The 18,819-nt window shown below is 40.6% G+C and overlaps 1 protein-coding gene across 6 annotated transcripts in view; it reads right to left on the minus strand.

Annotated features, from left to right (window-relative positions):
• Window positions 1–18,819, minus strand: part of ATP1B4 (ATPase Na+/K+ transporting family member beta 4) — a 541,897-nt gene that overhangs the window by 377,162 nt on the left and 145,916 nt on the right. For all 6 annotated transcript variants that reach the window (XM_044057342.1, XM_044057343.1, XM_044057344.1 and 3 more), the window contains one exon: window positions 14,572–14,743. In XM_044057342.1, coding sequence (XP_043913277.1) covers window positions 14,572–14,743 — 172 coding nt within the window. The remainder of the gene's footprint in view (window positions 1–14,571; window positions 14,744–18,819) is intronic.

Consider the following 18,819-nt stretch of genomic DNA (forward strand, 5'->3'; position numbering starts at 1 on the left):
AACACAGACTCCCTGGACCAGATTGTCAGTACACCAACCAGGGCTGCAACTGTAGTGGATCCGGTCCTCACTAATATGGAAGAACGCTGCACATACCCTAGTATAATGTCTTCTCTGGTAAGGTTAAGACCACAAAATGGTATCCTTTGAAGTAAACTAAAACCTGAAACTGCAGCTAACCCTGGAATATTCAGGAACTACTCTTACGGCTAACTTCTTACTATTAAGTAATAACCTGGAAAAATTTCAAGCCCCATAAACCATGAGAACACTGCTGCCTATACAGAATTGTTTACAGAAAACCTAAACAAGCATGTTAATACCTGCATAGAGGCAGCTATACCCACCAGGAAGTACAGAACTAACTCAAAAAACAAGCCACCCTGGTGAAATCACATCAATAGGCTGTATAACACAAAGATGAAAATCATGGCAAAAATTAGGAGGTGCACCACCCAGAAGGATAAAAGCACTCTCATCAAACTAAAGAAACATCTCAGAGGACAAATAAAGTCTGACAAGGCCAAATTTGAGGTAAATTTGGTCTTCTAGGCCAAGGGCAAACATAAGGCATTCTTTAGCTATCTCCGCAACCTCAAAGGCAATACACAATTGTGTGCAGAGCTCATTGTTAATGGAGCCACTTATACTGAGACAGAAGATATAGCAAATATATTGGCTGGCAAATCCAGCTCCAGTGTTACCCCCTTTCTCCCCCTCGACCTTCCCTCAGGTAATACCATTAAATGTAACTCTCCCTGATACACTAGGGAACAGGTTCTTAATGGTCTATTTAAGGCCAAGAACACTGCATCACTATCCCAGACAGTATCACAGGAAGCCTTCTAAATAACATGAAACATGACTTATCATTCCCTCTGGAATTGATATCTAACTATAGCCTCCAAACAGGCTTCATGCCTCATGAATGGAGAACAACAACAGTCATCCCTCTGCACAAAGGTGAGCTATCTACAAACCCTGGGAACTACAGACTCATGAGTCTCACTAGTGTTATATGCAGAGCCATGGAAAGAATTATCATGGAAATGATCAGTAAAGATATAGGAAACCTCCAGACCCTGTACTCAACCCAGTTTGCTTTCATCAAGTGCAGGTCATGGCTACTCAAGCTGGTGGACTTCTTTGAGAACATCACCAAAGCAAAGGATGACAGCAAAATGTTACATACTGCCTATCTTGACTTGGCTAAGACATCTGACACAATACCCCACTTGGGCGTTGTTGATAAACTCAAGAAGTTAGGTACAAACCCTTTTGTCACCTGGTGGATAGCAAAGACAGGACCCAGGAAGTTAGAACTGGGGAGTTCACCTCTACAAAGAGGCCAGTCACAAGCAGTGTTCCTCAGGGACTGGTCCTGGGATCTCTCCTTTTTGGCATTTACGTCTCTGAAATCAAGGCCAATGTCAATGGCTTCTGGCTAACTAAAATTGCAGATAATTGCAAATTTGGAGCTGTCACTGAATCCCCCAATGACACAATTGTCCTCTAAGAAGGGCTGACACAGACAAACAATTGGTGACAGAGCCATGAACTAAAACTAAATAACAAGAAATGCATAATAATATCCTTTGGGAAGTCAACCACCCCTGGTAACTATCATATTGACAACACAACCCTAAGAGTTGACCCAGTAGTCAGGGACTTGGGGACACATATAAACAGTAATCTAGCCTTTGTCCAGCACATGTCTACAGTAGTGAGGAAATCTTTCTGTTGTGCAGCTTATAAACAAGGATATCATAGGCCCAAGGAAGTAATTGTTACACTGTATTCGGCATTGATCAGACCTATCACTGAGTACAATGCCTCCTTTAGTATGTATCTAACCAGCCATATTAAACAACTGGAATGTCCAGACAGGTTTCTCACTAAAAGAATACAGGGTGTAAGTTACATGGCGTACACTGACTACTTCAAGGTGCTATCCCTCTCTCCTGCAGGCTGTTGAAGAGAGATATATGCCTGGCATACCAGGTTTTGACAGACCCTACTCTGACAGACCTCCTGCATGCCTGCAAAAGAAACAGCACCATAATTACCCATTCTAAAGACTTAAACCTTGCCTGTGATAAAAATCGGAGTTTCTGGATAGACAGGTATGTATCCCAGAGATAATTACTACTCTAGAACAGGCTCCCCATCCATGTGAAGCAGAGTTCCACCCTAACCCAATTCAAGTGTAACTTAGACAATTGGATGGGGAACAAGAAATTCATCTCTGGTTTTGGCACCTATGTCCCTAATGGACAGGCAGCTTGTAAATGGTTCATCTCCCAGTCCCCTGCTTATAAATGTTTCATCTCCCAAACCCCTGCATACACTTATCAAAGGTACCAAAACTTGTCAGAGATTTGGAATGAATGGCTAGGCTTAAAAAGACCCTTGTGGTCATTAGCCTAGTTATCATCTATGAACATATAAACATAATTAATTATCCTAAAAAGACAGAAATAATGTGATAACATAGAAAGAAGTGTCAGTAAGAGATGACACAGCACACAGAGGCTTACGTTGCTGCCACAGAGAAAGGCAAAATAAATAAAACAGTGGGGAATGTGATAATTCTGCTGGTAAACAAACTGTTTGACCATTGCCTATGGCTGTTTCCAGCTCTGAATATCATATGTTGGGCCAGTGGTTCAGTCTTATTAGGGTTATGCCTCAATGGCTAGTCCTTGTGCTACAATGGCTCCTGAAACTAGACAGATGATGATCTACAATGTCACAAGTTCGTAATGACTTCTGCCATTGAGCAGCACCTGGAACAATGGAAAGCTAGCAAGTACGGCTGATGCAAGGCAACCAAACTAGTATGCATCAAAATCAAAACGCCAGCACCAAAGATGAGCTGAAATGAATTTATTATTGAAACAAGTGAACTAGACCGGTTTCAGCATTTTGCTTTCTTCAGTAGTATAGAAAAGAACCATGGCAAAAGCCAGTGATTTATACACATGTTCCAATGAAAACAATGACATCACTTCCTGTCTTGGGAAAAAAGCAAGTTGTTAACAAAAAATTAAAATATGATCAATGAATGACTGATGGTAACTCAAAACTCAAACAAGCTACAAAGAATGTATGGTATAATTTTGAAAATGGAAAACTTACAATTTATCATTTAATCCTGGGGAAAAAAAGACCCCCTAGTTTTATGATCCATTTTCTTTCTTTATTGTTGAGTATATCATGCCATCCTGTTTTGAATGACCGATTGCCAGTGACGTGATCAATAATAATAAATGAGAATTTGGCCGTGGGATGATTAATTGTATGTCTGTACAAGGCATTGGTCATACGTGCATTTCTGATATCACCTAAGTGTTCAGACATTCTGATCCTGAACTGTCTAGATGTCTGACCCACATAAAAGGCTTGGCAAGTGCAGGTAGCAAGGTAGACTACCCAGTCCGTACTGCAGTTGCCAAATCCGTATATATTGTATAATTGCACAGTGTTCCTGCTGGTGAATGTTTTGGTTTTGAACATGTAATTGCAGAAACTACAATGCCCACAAGGGTATGATCCTATTAATTTTTCCCGAGTTAAGGTCTGCTGATGAGTAACAATATCCCTGGATATTGTTTTCTTGAAATAGGAAAAATGGGACCCCAATGTCTTGCCCTTTCTATATGAGAATGAACATCTGTTACACAAACAATCATCCAAATCAATATGAGACTTAGGTATGTTCCAGTGTTTATTTACTATCTCAGAAAATTGAGCCGTATTTCTCCCATATGTGGTTACAAATCTCAAGATATCCTGATGGTTATTTCTGGAATGCTGTTGGTATTGTAGCAGACTATCCCTCGAATGGTTTTGTGTCCAACGTATGGCTGAACTGACGTTGTTTCTAGTGTACCCCCTGGCTAAAAATCTGTTGGCCAGATCATCATGATACTGGGATAATTCTTGTTGAGAGGAACATATCCCTCGACTGGTTTTGTGTACAACGTATGGCTGAACTGACGTTTCTAGTGTACCCCCTGGCTAAAAATCTGTTGGCCAGATCATCATGATACTGGGATAATTCTTGGTGAGAGGAACATATCCGTTTAAGACGTAAAAATTGAGATTTGGGAATGTTGTTAATTGTATGTCTTGGATGAAGACTGTTGGCATGTAACAGAGTATTATACTGAGGAAATTTACGGTATACAGATGTTTTCAAGGTATTATCTGCCTGGCGATGTAAAGAAACATCCAAAAAATGCATCTCATTGTGATGATAGTCCACAGTAAATTCCACTCCCCAGATATTACTATTGAGGTGTTCCACAAACTCATGTAGGTATTCACTTCCTCCTTTCCAAATAAGCCAACAGTCATCCAGATATCTTCTCCAAATATCAATGTCCAAAATGTATAAATTGTGAAGCTCATCATAAATGATATGTTCCTCCACATACCCCATATAAAGGTCAGCATAAATGGGTGCAAACGAGGCACCCATGGCTGTACTCTGTATCTGCCAGTAACAGTCTTGTTTAAAATAGAAAACATTTTTGGACAAAACATGTTCAGCCATACAGATAAGCAAAGTGTTAGTACCAGGAGGGTAAATGCCGGCTTTATTTAACCAGTATTCAAGTGCAGTAAATCCAGCCCAGTGTGGAATATTCATGTATAATGATTTGACATCAAGAGTACACATTAACCAGTGCGGTTCTAATTGGGAGTCAGATACTATTTGTAAAGATTCTGTTGTGTCCTTAAGTCTCGCCCTGACTAGTGATAACAATGGTTTAAGTTTCTCAGTAAGAAATGCTGACAGGGGTTCCATGAGTGATCCTATCCCTGACACTATCGGTCTACCTGGTGGTTTGTCAATAGATTTATGAATGTTTGGTAACAAATATAAATATTGTTTGGCAGGATCCGATACTGTAAGATGAGATAAAGTGTTAGCTGTGATAATCCCTTGTTCAACTGCCTCTTGTAAGAATTGATCTATTTCTTTTTTGAAGTTAGAAGTGGGATCAGTGGGCATCCTCATGTAATGATGAGGGTTAGACAACTGTCTATTTCCTTCATCCCAGTAATAATCAGAATCCATGACGACCACCGCACCGCCCTTGTCAGCCAGAAGTATAACAATATTTGTATTGTTTTTGAGGTTAGTTAAGGCTTGTTGTTCTGTTGAAGATAAGTTATGTTTGGTAATATTGTCTGAACCCATGTAAAAATGTAAATCTTTGATCACGGCTTGCTGAAAGACAGCCACATGTTTGTCCATCGGTGGATGGAAGGTAGACCGATGGAATTTGAATTCAGAAGATCTTTGAGATAAGATCTGAGGATCTTGTTGCCTGAAAAACAATTTTAAATTAATTTTTCTGCAAAATGCTATGGTATCAGATACAAAAGAACTTTCATCAACAAAAAAGCCAGGGATGAATCCAAGTCCTTTATTGAGTAATGTTAGCTCATCAGATGTTAAAACATGTTGGGAAATGTTGTGTATATTAATAAATGCAGGATCTATTTCGTTATTGAAAGAAAAAGATCTTCCAAGCTTTTTACCCCTATGTTTACGTCCTCCCCTGTGCTGTTTATTCCTAAAGGGTCAGTGGATGTACGCCCTCTTTTAGAGTCAGGTGAACTACAATTGACTGTGGATTCTGTGTCTGTTGTAGAGGACTCCTCACCAGAAGTAGTGTAGGAAGAGACCCCTTTTTTAAGTATTGATCTTGGTCTCTTTTTGCAAACCGAAGAATAGTTCTTAGTGCCTTCAGCAAATCTAACTCCCCTATGAGACTCAAACTGTGTGCCTTTGTCATAATCTTCCCTGTCACGGAAAAATTTGTGTAATTTTTTAGTCTTTAAATTATTTTCAAAAACTATGAGTTCTTTGGACAATTTCCTCAGATTGTCCCTGAAACTGGTCTGTTCTTCAAATTTTTTTAAATCATTGCATATTTTTTCAACTTCTCCAATGTTGGTTTGGACTGTTCTGTCATGAAAAGAAGCCAGTATGTTGACAAATGACATTGATGCCTCCTGCTGGGCTTGTTGCCAATCTCTAAGTAAAATATCATCAGGTGTACTGACTAATGGTTGTACCTTGGACCTAAGGCCTCTAGGTGAAATATGTTGGTTTTGGTAAGCTTTGAATAATTTAGAATGCCATATATTTGTCCGTAGGGTTTTGACTTTTTTACCCAACTGGCTGAACAATAAATTGCAACCGTCAACTGGATCCAAATTCTGGCATTCAGTAGAACCAGCTTGTGCTGTTTTAATGCCAAACACCTGGATGTCATCCTTGTCTGCACATAAGCCAGACAAAAGTTTATGTAGATCCATGACAATAAGTTGCTAAAAAATGAATACAGTCAAACCTAATTCCTAAATCTTTTAGAATAGAAGAACCACCAAATCAATATAGGACAATACTGAGCAGAGAATCAAAAAAAAAACTTATTTATAGCCTTAGTCTGAGCCCAAATAGGGGAATAGCAAAAGCCTCTGGCAATATGGCCTTAATCACAGATCTGGCTGGAATAAATCTCTAGTTGGCTCATGTAAAAAAAAAAAAAAAAAAAAAGCAAAAAAACAGTGTGTGGTCCTCGATAGTGTACTAATGCAAAAGGGATGTTGATTCAACCAACCTAATAACACTAGACTTATGGTGATGTAATTATATACAATATTAGTAAATATGAAAAAAAGCAGCAGCACCTTAGTTACTCACTAAGAACTTTTTAAATAACCTTCAGTAAGAAAACTTGCATAATTATGTTCCTCTGTAATAAAACCCATGAACTATCACACTTGGCTACCTACGATATTCTGTACAATTAAAATTACATTTTCCAAAGCCCAAGACTAAAATGGAAGGTCATCCTACCTGTTTGTTTCTGTTGCCATCCAAGCATTTAGTATCCTCAAACAGTGTAGTAACTGCCTGATGCTCACAGATAATATCTTACTCAACTCTAAAAATTCTGCTTGTGGGAGATATAAATTTTAACAAGAAAGGAGGCCTCACTCACAAGAAAACATGGATTGTGAGTAACACACACTGCCACCCCAGTACACATCATCATCCCCCTTTTTCCCATTTTCTACATGGAGTCGGGGTATCATGTTAACTGTCGCCATCTCTCTTGATTCAATGCCACACTCCTGCCTTCTTCGACACTCAAGCCTGACTGTTACAGATCTTCTTTCAAACAATCCATCCACCTCTTTGCTGGATGTCCTTGTTTCCTCTTACCTTCTTTCTGTCCCAAATCTTCTTCGCCAGATTGTCTTCTGCTTTTCTGCATGTGTCCGAACCACTGTAATCTGTTCTCTTTGATCTTTTCTACATTGGTGCTACTTTGGCTTCTGCTCTTAAAGTTCTCATTTCTTCGTCTGTCCCTCAGTGTGCATCCTACCACACTTCTCAGACACTTCATTTCCATCACCTTCTTCATCTGCTCTGTCTTTACTACCCAGGTTTCTGTACCACACAGTAGTATTGGTCGTACCACCGTTTTCTACACCTTACTTTTCAGTTTCTTTGGCATTCTTCTGTCATAGACTACACCTGAGACTCTATGTCATTTGGCTGCAGCCCCTCTGATTCTAGCTTTGACCTCTTCATTCAGACTTCCCTTCTCCTCAACCACCCCTTCCAGATACTTGAAGCTGTTTACCTGTTCCACTATTTTCCTTTCTATCTCAATTCTCAGCTTCTTCTGATTTCCCCAATTTGCTGCCATTACCATTGTCTTATCTGTGCTTAATTTCATCCCATGTGCCTTCAGTTTTGTATTCCATCCCCCTATCCTTTGCTAAAGTTCTTCCTCAGAGTATGCCTGTACAGCTTTCTGCATACAGCAACTGTGTTGATCTGTCCCCTCTGACCAGTTTGCTAAAGTAGTCCGTCACCAGTATGAACATCAAGGGTTCAGAGCTGAACCCTGGTGCACATCCACTGCCACTGGGAACCCCTATGTGAGGCCGAATACTGTTTGTACTTGAGTCATTGGGCCCTTGTACATAGCCTGCACTAATTCTACCAGTGCTTCTGGGACTTCGAACCACAGTAGTACTGCCCAAATAAGCTTTATTCGGACCTTGTCATATGCTTTCTCCAAGTCCAGCAATGCCCAGTCGGACTCTTTCCTCATCTCTAACTTCTTCTCAACTATCTCTCTCACTGCAAATATCGCGTCAGTTGTCCTGCATTCTGATCTGAATCCGAATTGCTCATCTCCCATCTTACATTCTACTACTCTGAATATCCGTTTATCAATCACTCTTTTCAGAACTTTCATGCAATGTGTCAGGCGTTTGGTGCCTCTGTACTGCCCACAGTTGTGGATGTCCTCTTTGTTATGGTACACTGGCATTCCAATCTCCAATCAACTGGGATACGTCTTTCTCCCCACACTGCTATGAGTACCCCCAGGAGCCATTTCTCCCCTATCTCACCCAGCATCTTTAGCATATCTATCATTCACTAGGCCATATAAATACGGGGAGTTTCCTCAAGACTGCAGACATGCATTTATTAAACCTGTCTTTAAGGGAAAGGGGAGTAGGACAAACCCAGAGTCATATAGACCCTTAAGTCTACATTCATGTTGTGGAAAAATAATGGAGAAGGTAATATTGAATAAGTTATTGTCAGAACTGGATAGGCTGGGACTTGAAACCATATATCAGCATGCATATGTTGAAAACAGATCTATTACCACCTCTAACATGATGTTCTATAATAATATAATAACTGCTACGAATGACAAAATTGTGCTGTGATGTAATTTATACAGATTTAACTTCAGCATTTAATATGGTCATACACAAAACACTGATCAATAAATTATTACAACTAAGTATTGATGCACTCTTGGTAAGATGGAGAGCTGCATGTTTTACAAATAGGACATGGCAAGTATCATACAGCAACTTGACCAGTGAAATCCTTGGTTACATCAGGGTGTCCCCTCTATCCTAGGCCCTTACCTGTTTAGACTGTATCTTCCAGACCTAACCTTTCATCTGAGGTGTTCTACAGTCTATATGCAGTGACCTTAAATTGAGTAAACTGATTACATGTATTACAGATAAGGCATGTCTGCAAAATAACTTGACTAAATTGATCATTTGGGCACAGGAGAATATTATGCTGATAAATACATCAAAAACTAAGCATATGAGATTTAGCAGACATAAATTAAAAGGTGAATATTTAGTACAGTGCACAGTGCACAGTGACTGAAACTATAGACTCATTTAAGGACCTGAGTATATGAGGAGATTCATCTATGAGTTTTTCTAATCATATCAACCAATTGGTTAATGATAGTTATAGCACTATAGGTTGTATAAAAAGATTGATAAAGTCTAGGAATTCAAAAATGATGAAGTCATTGTTTGTCAGTTACATTACACCCAAACTTGAGTGTGGAATAACAACATGGAAACCCTATAAGAAAACAAGCATGAATAAACTGGAAAGAGTACAGTGGAAATATACCAAGAGCATTCATGGATGTCAACATTGAAGTTATTATGAAAGACTAAAATATCTGAACTTGTACAATGTCTCTTACAGATATGTAAGAGATCTTATTCGGGTATATAGGGCATTTAGGGACAACTACCTCTGGGAATGTTTGGGGTTATCAAAAAGTACAAGAGAATCATCAGACAACCTATGCAGAAGATTCTATAGGAATGAGAAGTGTACTAATTGGTTCTCTGAGAGCAGCTGATGTATGGAACAGGCTACCTAATTATATTAAAGCAAGTACTAGTTTAGATATTTTTAAGAACAGCCTGGACACTTAATATGGGAATGAGTGTTTTGGTATACTGGCAAGCTAGAAGAGCATTAATGTCCATGCTTGAAATATTTGTATATATGAATGTATGTATGTATGTAGGTATATATATGTGGTATGACCTCATCAGAGCCTGCTACCTTTCCTGACTTCATTTTCATTAGTGCTATTCTTTCTTGGGTGGACTCCTAGTCTTCTTTCATTGTAGGCTGTGTCTGGGTCAGTACAGCTTCTGTGGGGTTTTCTTCATTCAGAAACTGTTAGAAATACTCCTTCCATCTGCCCTTGATGTCCTGTGGGCTGGTGAGCAGGCTGTTTCTTGCTTTCTTTATGAAGGGTGTCTGACTTCTTTATCTTTCTGTCTTTGTCTTGCAACCTGATATAGGTTTCTTTGTGCCACCTACTGAGCCACTTTCCAGAAGTTGGTAGAGTGCCTCTGATGCCCTATTCTTTGCTATTGCAACTCCTTTCTTAGCTTCTTTGTTAGCCAGCCAGTATTCCTTCCTAGCCTGGTCGGTCTTCTCTATCTCCCACTTTTTCCTGCACTCCATCTTTCTTTTGATGACTTCCTGGACTTCTGAATTCCACTGCCAGCTTTCTTTATGCACCTTATTTCCATACCTGGCTTGGCCACATATCTGCTTTGTAGTCCTCACACATACCCGAGTTGCATGTTGGCCACTCTTGTAAGTGATCTTGTGATTGTCTCTCTTTCTGAACCATGTGTTGGCTACCATGAAGCCATTTGCTAGGCAGAAGTCTAGAATGACCTCTCTTTCTTTATTCCTGTTGCCCCACCCATGTGGACCCAGGCAGTCCTCATATCCTGTTCTATCTGTCCCAATATGTGCATTTTCAAGTTGCCTGTTATCAACACCAATTCATGTTGCCCTCCTTTATCTTGTAGGTCCTGCAAGTGCTGTCTGAATGCACTCTTCCTCACTATCACAACCCTGCTGTGGGGCATAGGCTCAGATTATGAATAATGTCCTATCATTACACTGGAGTGTGATTGCCATGAATCTGTCACTAATTCTGATATCTCCCTCATTTCCTTCTGAAGCTTCTCTCTCACCACATTTCTCACACCATTTCTAGCCTGTCCCCCTCCTAAGTAGTAGACTCTGGATCCCAAGTCAAGTAGCTTCACTGCAGTGCCCTTCCATCTTGGATATTGCATACATAGGATGTCCGACCTCCTCCATATCATCACGTCACCCACTTCCATGCTGCGTTGGGTTAGTGAACCTACATTAAGTGTAGCAATTCTCAGCTCATGTTTGACAGGTTGATTGGTCTTACATCTAGCTGTCGATCAACAGAGCTATCACAAGTAACCCAGGCTGGGCAACTAGACACCGGCCAGCCAGTTGCTTATTGACCCAGAGCAGCTGGGCTTTATAGTGGGCACACACACTGGCCAATAGGGGCATGTATACCCCACCACCATTATCATGGGTCCCTGGCGTAGGTCGGAGTAGGCTGGGTCCTCAACCCACTTATCACTGGTAACTACCCATGCCCATTTTGTCGACATTAGTCAAAATGACCAAATCACCTACAGCGATATTTTACACCATTGAGTGGCTAGACCTGCCACGGAGTGCAGTCTGTGATCCTTGTTCTCCTATCTTGAGGATACTGCTCACCACAATAGATACTCATCTGTACAACTCTTCCCCCTATAGGGTATGTGCTGCTGCCCATAGCTCCATTCATTGGTGAGTTTGAGATGGAAACATTCAGCATATTTTTTGGAGGTAGGAGGAGCCTCACACAGACACAGGGAGAACATGCAAACTCCAAATAGTCATTGGCTGAAGGTCAAGATCAAACCTTGTACCTTCTGCATGGGAGGCAAAGACCTTTACCATTATGCCAACTGGTCTTCTACAACAACAGTATACAACAAACCACACTACTAGGCCAAGTCTTTAAAAAGTCATTGCCAAAGCCTCACAACGCTATGAAGACTAGGTCTCGGTGGAAGTCTAATATGACATCATAATTTAAAATCTATTGCACTCAATAAAAATGCTTTAGTGATCTGTGACTCCACAGTCAGACACACAGGTTCTACACTCACTAGGCTGGACAAAGACAGGATAATGGTGGGGCATCTTTCTGGTGCCAGGCTCTCTGCTATCTCAAATGCCTGTAACACTTTTTCACCTAAAAATAGAACTACAACATAGCAGTGGTAGTACACATGGGAATGAATGAATGACTCTGGACTTAAAACCCTGAGGGATATGCAGAGACATGTCAGAACTCTTCATGCATGTAAGAAATGCAGGCTTCCTTCCTCAGGAATGATGCGTAGATGTTGTTGTTTGTCTTTTCGGCTTTTCCCGGTTAGGGGTCGCCACAGCAGAACTCCAGTCTGCTAATGACTGGCAGTAGATTTTCATGAACGCTGAGGTGCCAGCTCAACATTCAACCTTCAACGAAGGCACGCCCAATTACGCATGTCTTTCGAATGCCCACCCAACCGCGGGGAGGACATGTGGACTCCACATAGAAGGCACTCCCCACACTCCAGCCGAGAATCGAACGGGAGAACCTCTTGCTATGAGTCAACTGAAAATATAATTGTTTAAAACAGTTGGCTAACTAGTGTCATTCCAGGGAGATCCTTTATGTCTGAGCATGGGACAAGATATTAGACATTCCTACTTGATTGATAAAGGATGTCCTGCAGCTCTCATTTCAATGTTTCAGAATAATGGCTAAAACTTTTGCCACCTCCATTGTACCTTTTTAGGCAGAGTCCAGCTAGTGGGCTTTCCAATGTAACTAACATATTAAAGCCAAACTAGTATCACCTTAAGGTGGCATTGGTCAATTGCAGAAGTCTCAACAATAAACTACCCAACCTTGAGGTTCTCTTACATTTGGAATACATCCAAACTTGGTTTACGTGCATATAAGGCACTCCCTCCATTCTTGGAAGTAATGATGATGCTGCCAGGGCACCTCCTTTATATGCAAAATTATATGTCACAGATATGGCTTTCTTAAGTATTATCTTAACTCTATCGCGTGCTTTCACCATGATAGCCTCCTTATCCTTTTCACATATTTCACTGCAAATTTTACTACTGAACCACTTATGACAACATTTTCTTTCCGGTCACCATTTCAGTCCTGTTTTCAACTTTCTTCATTTCCCAAATGAGTAACTTACAGGCACATTAAATAACTTAAAAAGCAGACAGGCAGTATGAGATGGTAGTGTGGAAGAGTGGAAGGGTGACTGTGTAAGAAAGGAAATTACTAAAAGAAGGAAAGGTGAAAGTTATTTACCCCTATACACTTAACTAATGATACCTAACCTGGAATACCGTGCACAATTCTGAAAATCACATTTAGCTGGCATGCAGTACTATTGCCTCATCCTCTTTGTGGCCATCTGCTTATTACTCAGTGTAACTGCAAATGTTCTATAGTGTTCATGAAATACAAACTGCAGCAGCATTTTCAGGGTGGCATCCCAGACATGGCTCTGTTCATATGCACAGTGCTCAACATGCTTATAGTTAGTTCATCATCATGTGTGGGGACCTATCCTGGGTGCTGCAACACTAGAGGCTAGAATCAGTGCATTTGAGTTTTCTCTGAAGAACAGAGGCTCTGATTCTATCACCTTTGAAGACCTGCACTGGTGTTGCTCACTCTGTACTGTTGTATGAGAGAATACATGTTATTACAGAGCTGTTTGAAAAAGTAATCAAGCTAACTGTGGACAGATGGCTTATTTATGCCACTGACATTCAGAGTTTAGCAGTGGACCACAAATAGCAGACCTTCAGATTGGGAAGCACAAGTTGAGGGTCCATTGGCTACTTCCATTGTCTGGAGAAAGGGAGGGGTCAGGTGGGGTCAGAAGATGGTCTGTGATTTATGGAAGACATTACAAATATAGTTTTTAGCATCATCTATGAGGTAGGAATTTTCAGATATTATCACAGCATGTGCAGGAGCAAACAGACAAGCTGATGGCCGTTATTCCACACTCATATTTGGGTGAGGAGAAACACATGAGGAAATCTGCTCCTATGTATGTCAGACCAGCTGACATACCTCTCTTCTCACAGCTACGTGGTCTCAGCAGATCTTTAAAAAGGTTGGTGACCTTGCAGTTTGGCTTAACTCACTGGTATTACTGTCACAGTTTCTTGCTTTATAGAGGGATCTACCATGTAATAAGGTTTGCTGTAAATGGTGATGACTGCATAGTGAGGAAATAAACCTGATAAAAGGGGTGAAAGAATTGAGTCATGCCTGTGACTCACCAGAAGAAGCAATATGGATAGGCAGATGCTCATGGAGAAAGCAAGAAAAGAGGTCAAAAACTCACATTTGCTTTGGAAAAGCAATAGCAATTACTGCAAAAGTGGTTTACAGATTCAGGAAATATTCCTTTAAAAACAGTGTGTACTGACACATCAGCAGAACTGTATCTTTTACAATCAATGCCAGAGTTTTTGGCCACATGGGTATATTTCTCTCTAGATTAGCTAAGTGGTATTTGCATGTGATGCTTAAATTAGACATGTTTAACCTTCAAAAGCACAAGAAAGACCATGAATTATTTAAGTTTAACATTTTGCATCTCCTTTCTGCACCTTTCGATTGCGCTCAAGTCACACAATACCCAAAAGCAGAAAATGACCCCAAACTTGCTTTCTAACTTTGATGCAAAACACAGAATTGGTCATAAAACTAAAAGCGACAACTGAAACAGTAAATTTTTACTTACCCCAGCTCTTTCCCGTTCTTCCCATGAATTCTCCCTTTTCTGGGTTCCACATTAATAATTTGCAGTCATGCATCCTTTCGTGCCAGCTTTTTTTGGGTTTTTCCATGGTCTCGGGTTCTTCATCATCGTCCTCTTCTTCTGCTTCCTGCATTTTTACATTATTTTCATTAGCCTGCAATGTACATCAAAGAAAGGAGTAATACAATTAGGCACACAAACAGGAAGCTGTAGACTCTGTAGTTCATTGTTTTCTGGCCAAGAAATGTAGTGAATTGTTTGGAATCAAGTTTCTTATCCCTGTATCCTTACTTACTGTGGGAATGAGGCACTAGGGTTTTGTATCTGCCTTTTTTTTTTGTTTGTTTTTTTTTTTTAGGCAATTTTTATAATAAATAGAGAATTATTCTCTGTAGAACATGTTTCTTGTAGGTGCTAAATAAAGCTCACTGGTTATCGCTTTTTGTTAAATAACTAGGACACATAATTTAGTGACTGCAGCAATGAGTTTTAAGTTATGACTGTTACATTAATAAGCCAAAATATTCAGTGCCTGGATCATTGAATTAGGGAACAATACCATGTGAGATGAAAGCTTACCATGGCCATTCATTACTTGTTCTTCTCAGAGTGAGACACACTTGTGATTCAGCCTAGTAAGCTAAATACTGGATAAAGTTAACAATAATGGGGAATGTGATGTTGCGTCAGGTTTACACTGCTGAGAAAAACAAACTGGTAAAAATGACTTCATCTCTGAGTAAGCTGTTATAGGATATATCTCTGCCCTTCAGAAGGGTTAGAAACCCACCTTCCTAAAAACAACCAGTGCATTATCACAGTATATCACCTCTCACTCTTTATTGCTGAAGTATTCCTTAATCAGAGACATAAAGAGAAGGATGCAGATTAGTAAAGCTAGTAAAATTGTGACCTGAAGACTAGTAATCACTTGCTGATATTTTGAGGAAGATTTTGTGACATACCTTTGCAACATCTCTTTTTGGCCAAGAAAAGTTAAAGAAATGAGAAGTTAGAAATTAACAGCTGAGCTGTCCATAACACCGCAAAGTATAAACTGTGGATGTATAGAATGTTTTCATGCCTAAACCAAATAAGAACACTGAGCTTTGTTTACAGGTTTCTTAGTTCAATGTTTAGAACAATCATATACTAACTTAACAGGCTAAAGTAAAGAACTTGACATTGACATTTATTTATTCAGTATATACCACATATTAGCCACAAGAGTACCCTAATATTCATTCACTCAACAAAAGAAAAAAGTATTAGTTTAGTGATAATATAACCTGCAGAACTATGGGTGCAATTTATGTAGTGGTTTGCATTTGTAAAACATTCAACATAAGGAAAAACAACTTGAAGTTTGCACACCAACATTTTTAAAGTGCTTATTTAATAATGTGTTAACTAGGTAAGTGGATTCATAGGATCATTGGAGGTTACTAAGCTAACGGCCCCAGGGCCAATTCAACCTGTGTTTTCAAGGGTGTCTGGGTCAAGCAGACACTAAAGTCAGCACCTATTGTCCCTATCCAAGAGGTACACAGGTGGAACCCCTGAGGTGAATTTCCAGTTACCCATCAAATTGTCCAAATTATGCTTAAATAGGGCCAGAGCGGCTTTGTTTAACATTAATAGGAAGCTTGTTCCAAACATTGGGCAACCTCTGTGAGACAAATCTGTCTCTCCAGCAAGTTCTGTTGATGTCACATACCAGGTTAAGGTCCTTTGAGCAAGTTACCCGTGTGCCATTTGACTTGCAAATGTGCAGCAATCCATTAAGGCTGGGTCAGAGATTGCTCTTTATATATAAAGCACAGGTCACCTCTGAGCAGCCTGTGCGACACAGAATAAAGTGGCAATGATTTAGGTCTGTCTGCCTAAGACAGATCTTGAAGACCCTGAATTTTCTTTGTAAGGAGCCTTTGTGGTCTTTCCAGTTGCTGCAGGTGTTTGGAAAGGAACATACCAAAGGGAACATTGTGCTCTATTACTGGCCTAATTAGGGAAAAGTACAGGGCGGTTATAACCTCTTTTTTTTCTGAAGGCAATGCCCCTACTTATGAGATGAGCAATATAAATGCCTTCTTACCACTGTGGAGACATGGTGATCAAAGTTAAGGTTGTTGTCGACCTGTGTGCCTAGATCTGTCACCACTGACTGTGTGCTTATTGTATTGTTATCAATGTGGTAGTTTGCAGGAACATCACCCTTGCTGAAGTGGATGATAATGCACTTTTTGCATTAAGTTTAAGACCATGACTTTAACACCAGTCATTAGTCTGTGTAAGACCTTCTTGTAGGATGCTGACATCACTAGGGGTTTCAATGATCACTCCCAGTTTGCAGTCATTAGCAAACATTGTCAGCCACAGTCCTTTAGTTTTAGCCTGTACTTAAGAGAAGTAGATTCCAAACAGTAGGGGTCCCAGAACTGATCACTGTGGAACACCACTGGTTACGGGTCTGCAGGAGGAGGTGAAGACCCTTATTTTGAGCCAGTTTGCAACCCAACTGACAATATATGTGTTGATACCCAGCTGGGTGAGTTTATCAATGATGCTTGAGTGGGGAACTGTCTCAAAGGCCTTGGCTAATCTAGATTTGCCCCCATCTAGGGCTTTGGTGACTGTCTCGAAGAAGTCCATCAAGTTTAACAGGCATGATCTCCCCTTGATAAAGCCAAACTGGGTGCGGTCAAGCATTTGGAGATTTTCTATATCTTTGTTAATAAGGTCCATGATGATTCGTTCCATGGCCCTGCAGATAAGGCTGGTCAGGCTAATGAGTCTGAAGTTCCCAGGGTCCATGGATGCACCCCTTTATGTGCAAAGGGATGATGGTAGCTGTTTTCCATTCCACTGGGATGAAGCCAGTGCTTATGCTGCGATTGAAAATTGTGCACAATGGTGATGCTAATTCCTGTTTTAACTCATATAGAACACAGCCCAGGATGCTGTCTGGTCCCATACAGGCTGTGTTTTTGGCCTTGGAGAGGGGGGGGACTTGTGTTATAGCTACTTCTAGCAAGACTGATTAGTGGTCAGATCTCATCAGGGATGGCCACGCACTGGGGGTGGTGCAGTGGTCCTCCATGTTGGTGAGCACCAGATCCAGGATGTTTGTGCCCCTTTTGGGTGTGTCGGCCAGCTGGTCCAGGGCATTGGAGTTAATGAAATCCAGGAACCTTTGGACAAGTGAGTTAGAACACATATAATTTACCCAGTCAATGGATGAGTAATTAAAGTCACCCAAAACCAGGGGGCTTGGTTGTATCTTGATTGACTTAAGTAGATCCAAGTAGGCTGAGTGGATGTCCGGATTCATGCAGGGGGTCCTATAGCTGGCAATAACCTGAAGAGGGATCTTATCTAAAAGTCTATTGCACCTGAACTAATTCAAGGTAATTGTGCTGTTTAACCAATCTAGAGGTGTATTTATCTTTAATGAATACTGATACACCACCTCCTTTAGTTCTCTCACCTTCAGTTTGTGGTCTGAACATGCGTAAGGAAATGTAACCTGGTATAGCTAGGGTGCTCTCCGCAGCCTAAAGCCAGGTGTCAGTGACTTCACAAATGTAGGCATCTTCCAAGGTGAGGATGGCTTCCAGTGAGTGCAGTTTCTGGTTTAGACTCCTAGCTTTTAGCAGCATAACCTTGAGGTTGTTTTAGAGGGCATTTTTACGTTGGGAATTTTGTTCTTGTGACACTGCCTAAAAAAGGGACTATGGGGTGGCAAGAGCTTTGGCCAGTAACCAAAATCCCAGGGGTGACAGATGAAGACCATCTCTGGCAAAGCATCGAGGTCTGTCGACCGTGTCACCCCCAGGCTGACAGATACTGGATCCCCTTTGAATGACACCAGAAACTAAGCCAATTGTTGAAGTCAATCATTTTTTAGTTTGTACTGAGCTATCATCCTAGGCGAAGGTAAAATAGTGCTTAAGGCTAGGAACATACCTGCCTGAGACACATAATCAGAGAGCTCAGTCATGTCTCTCTTCATATAGTCAATTGTGGTATGCCGCAAGTCATTCACACCAACATGGACTATGACGGAGTCATAACACTGCCTGCTGTTGAGAGACTTGAGTGTGTGTGTGATGTGATGGATCCTGACACCTGACAGACAGCTGACCATGACTTTTTCCTTATCCAACCTGGTGAGAGGGGCATCTGTGTGTCCCACAACTGAGACACTTATGACTAAAATGTTTTTGTGTT

Source organism: Protopterus annectens, chromosome 15.part0 (assembly GCF_019279795.1).
Source record: "Protopterus annectens isolate FY-2018-M chromosome 15.part0, PAN1.0, whole genome shotgun sequence".
NCBI classification, from domain to species: Eukaryota; Metazoa; Chordata; order Ceratodontiformes; family Protopteridae; genus Protopterus; species Protopterus annectens.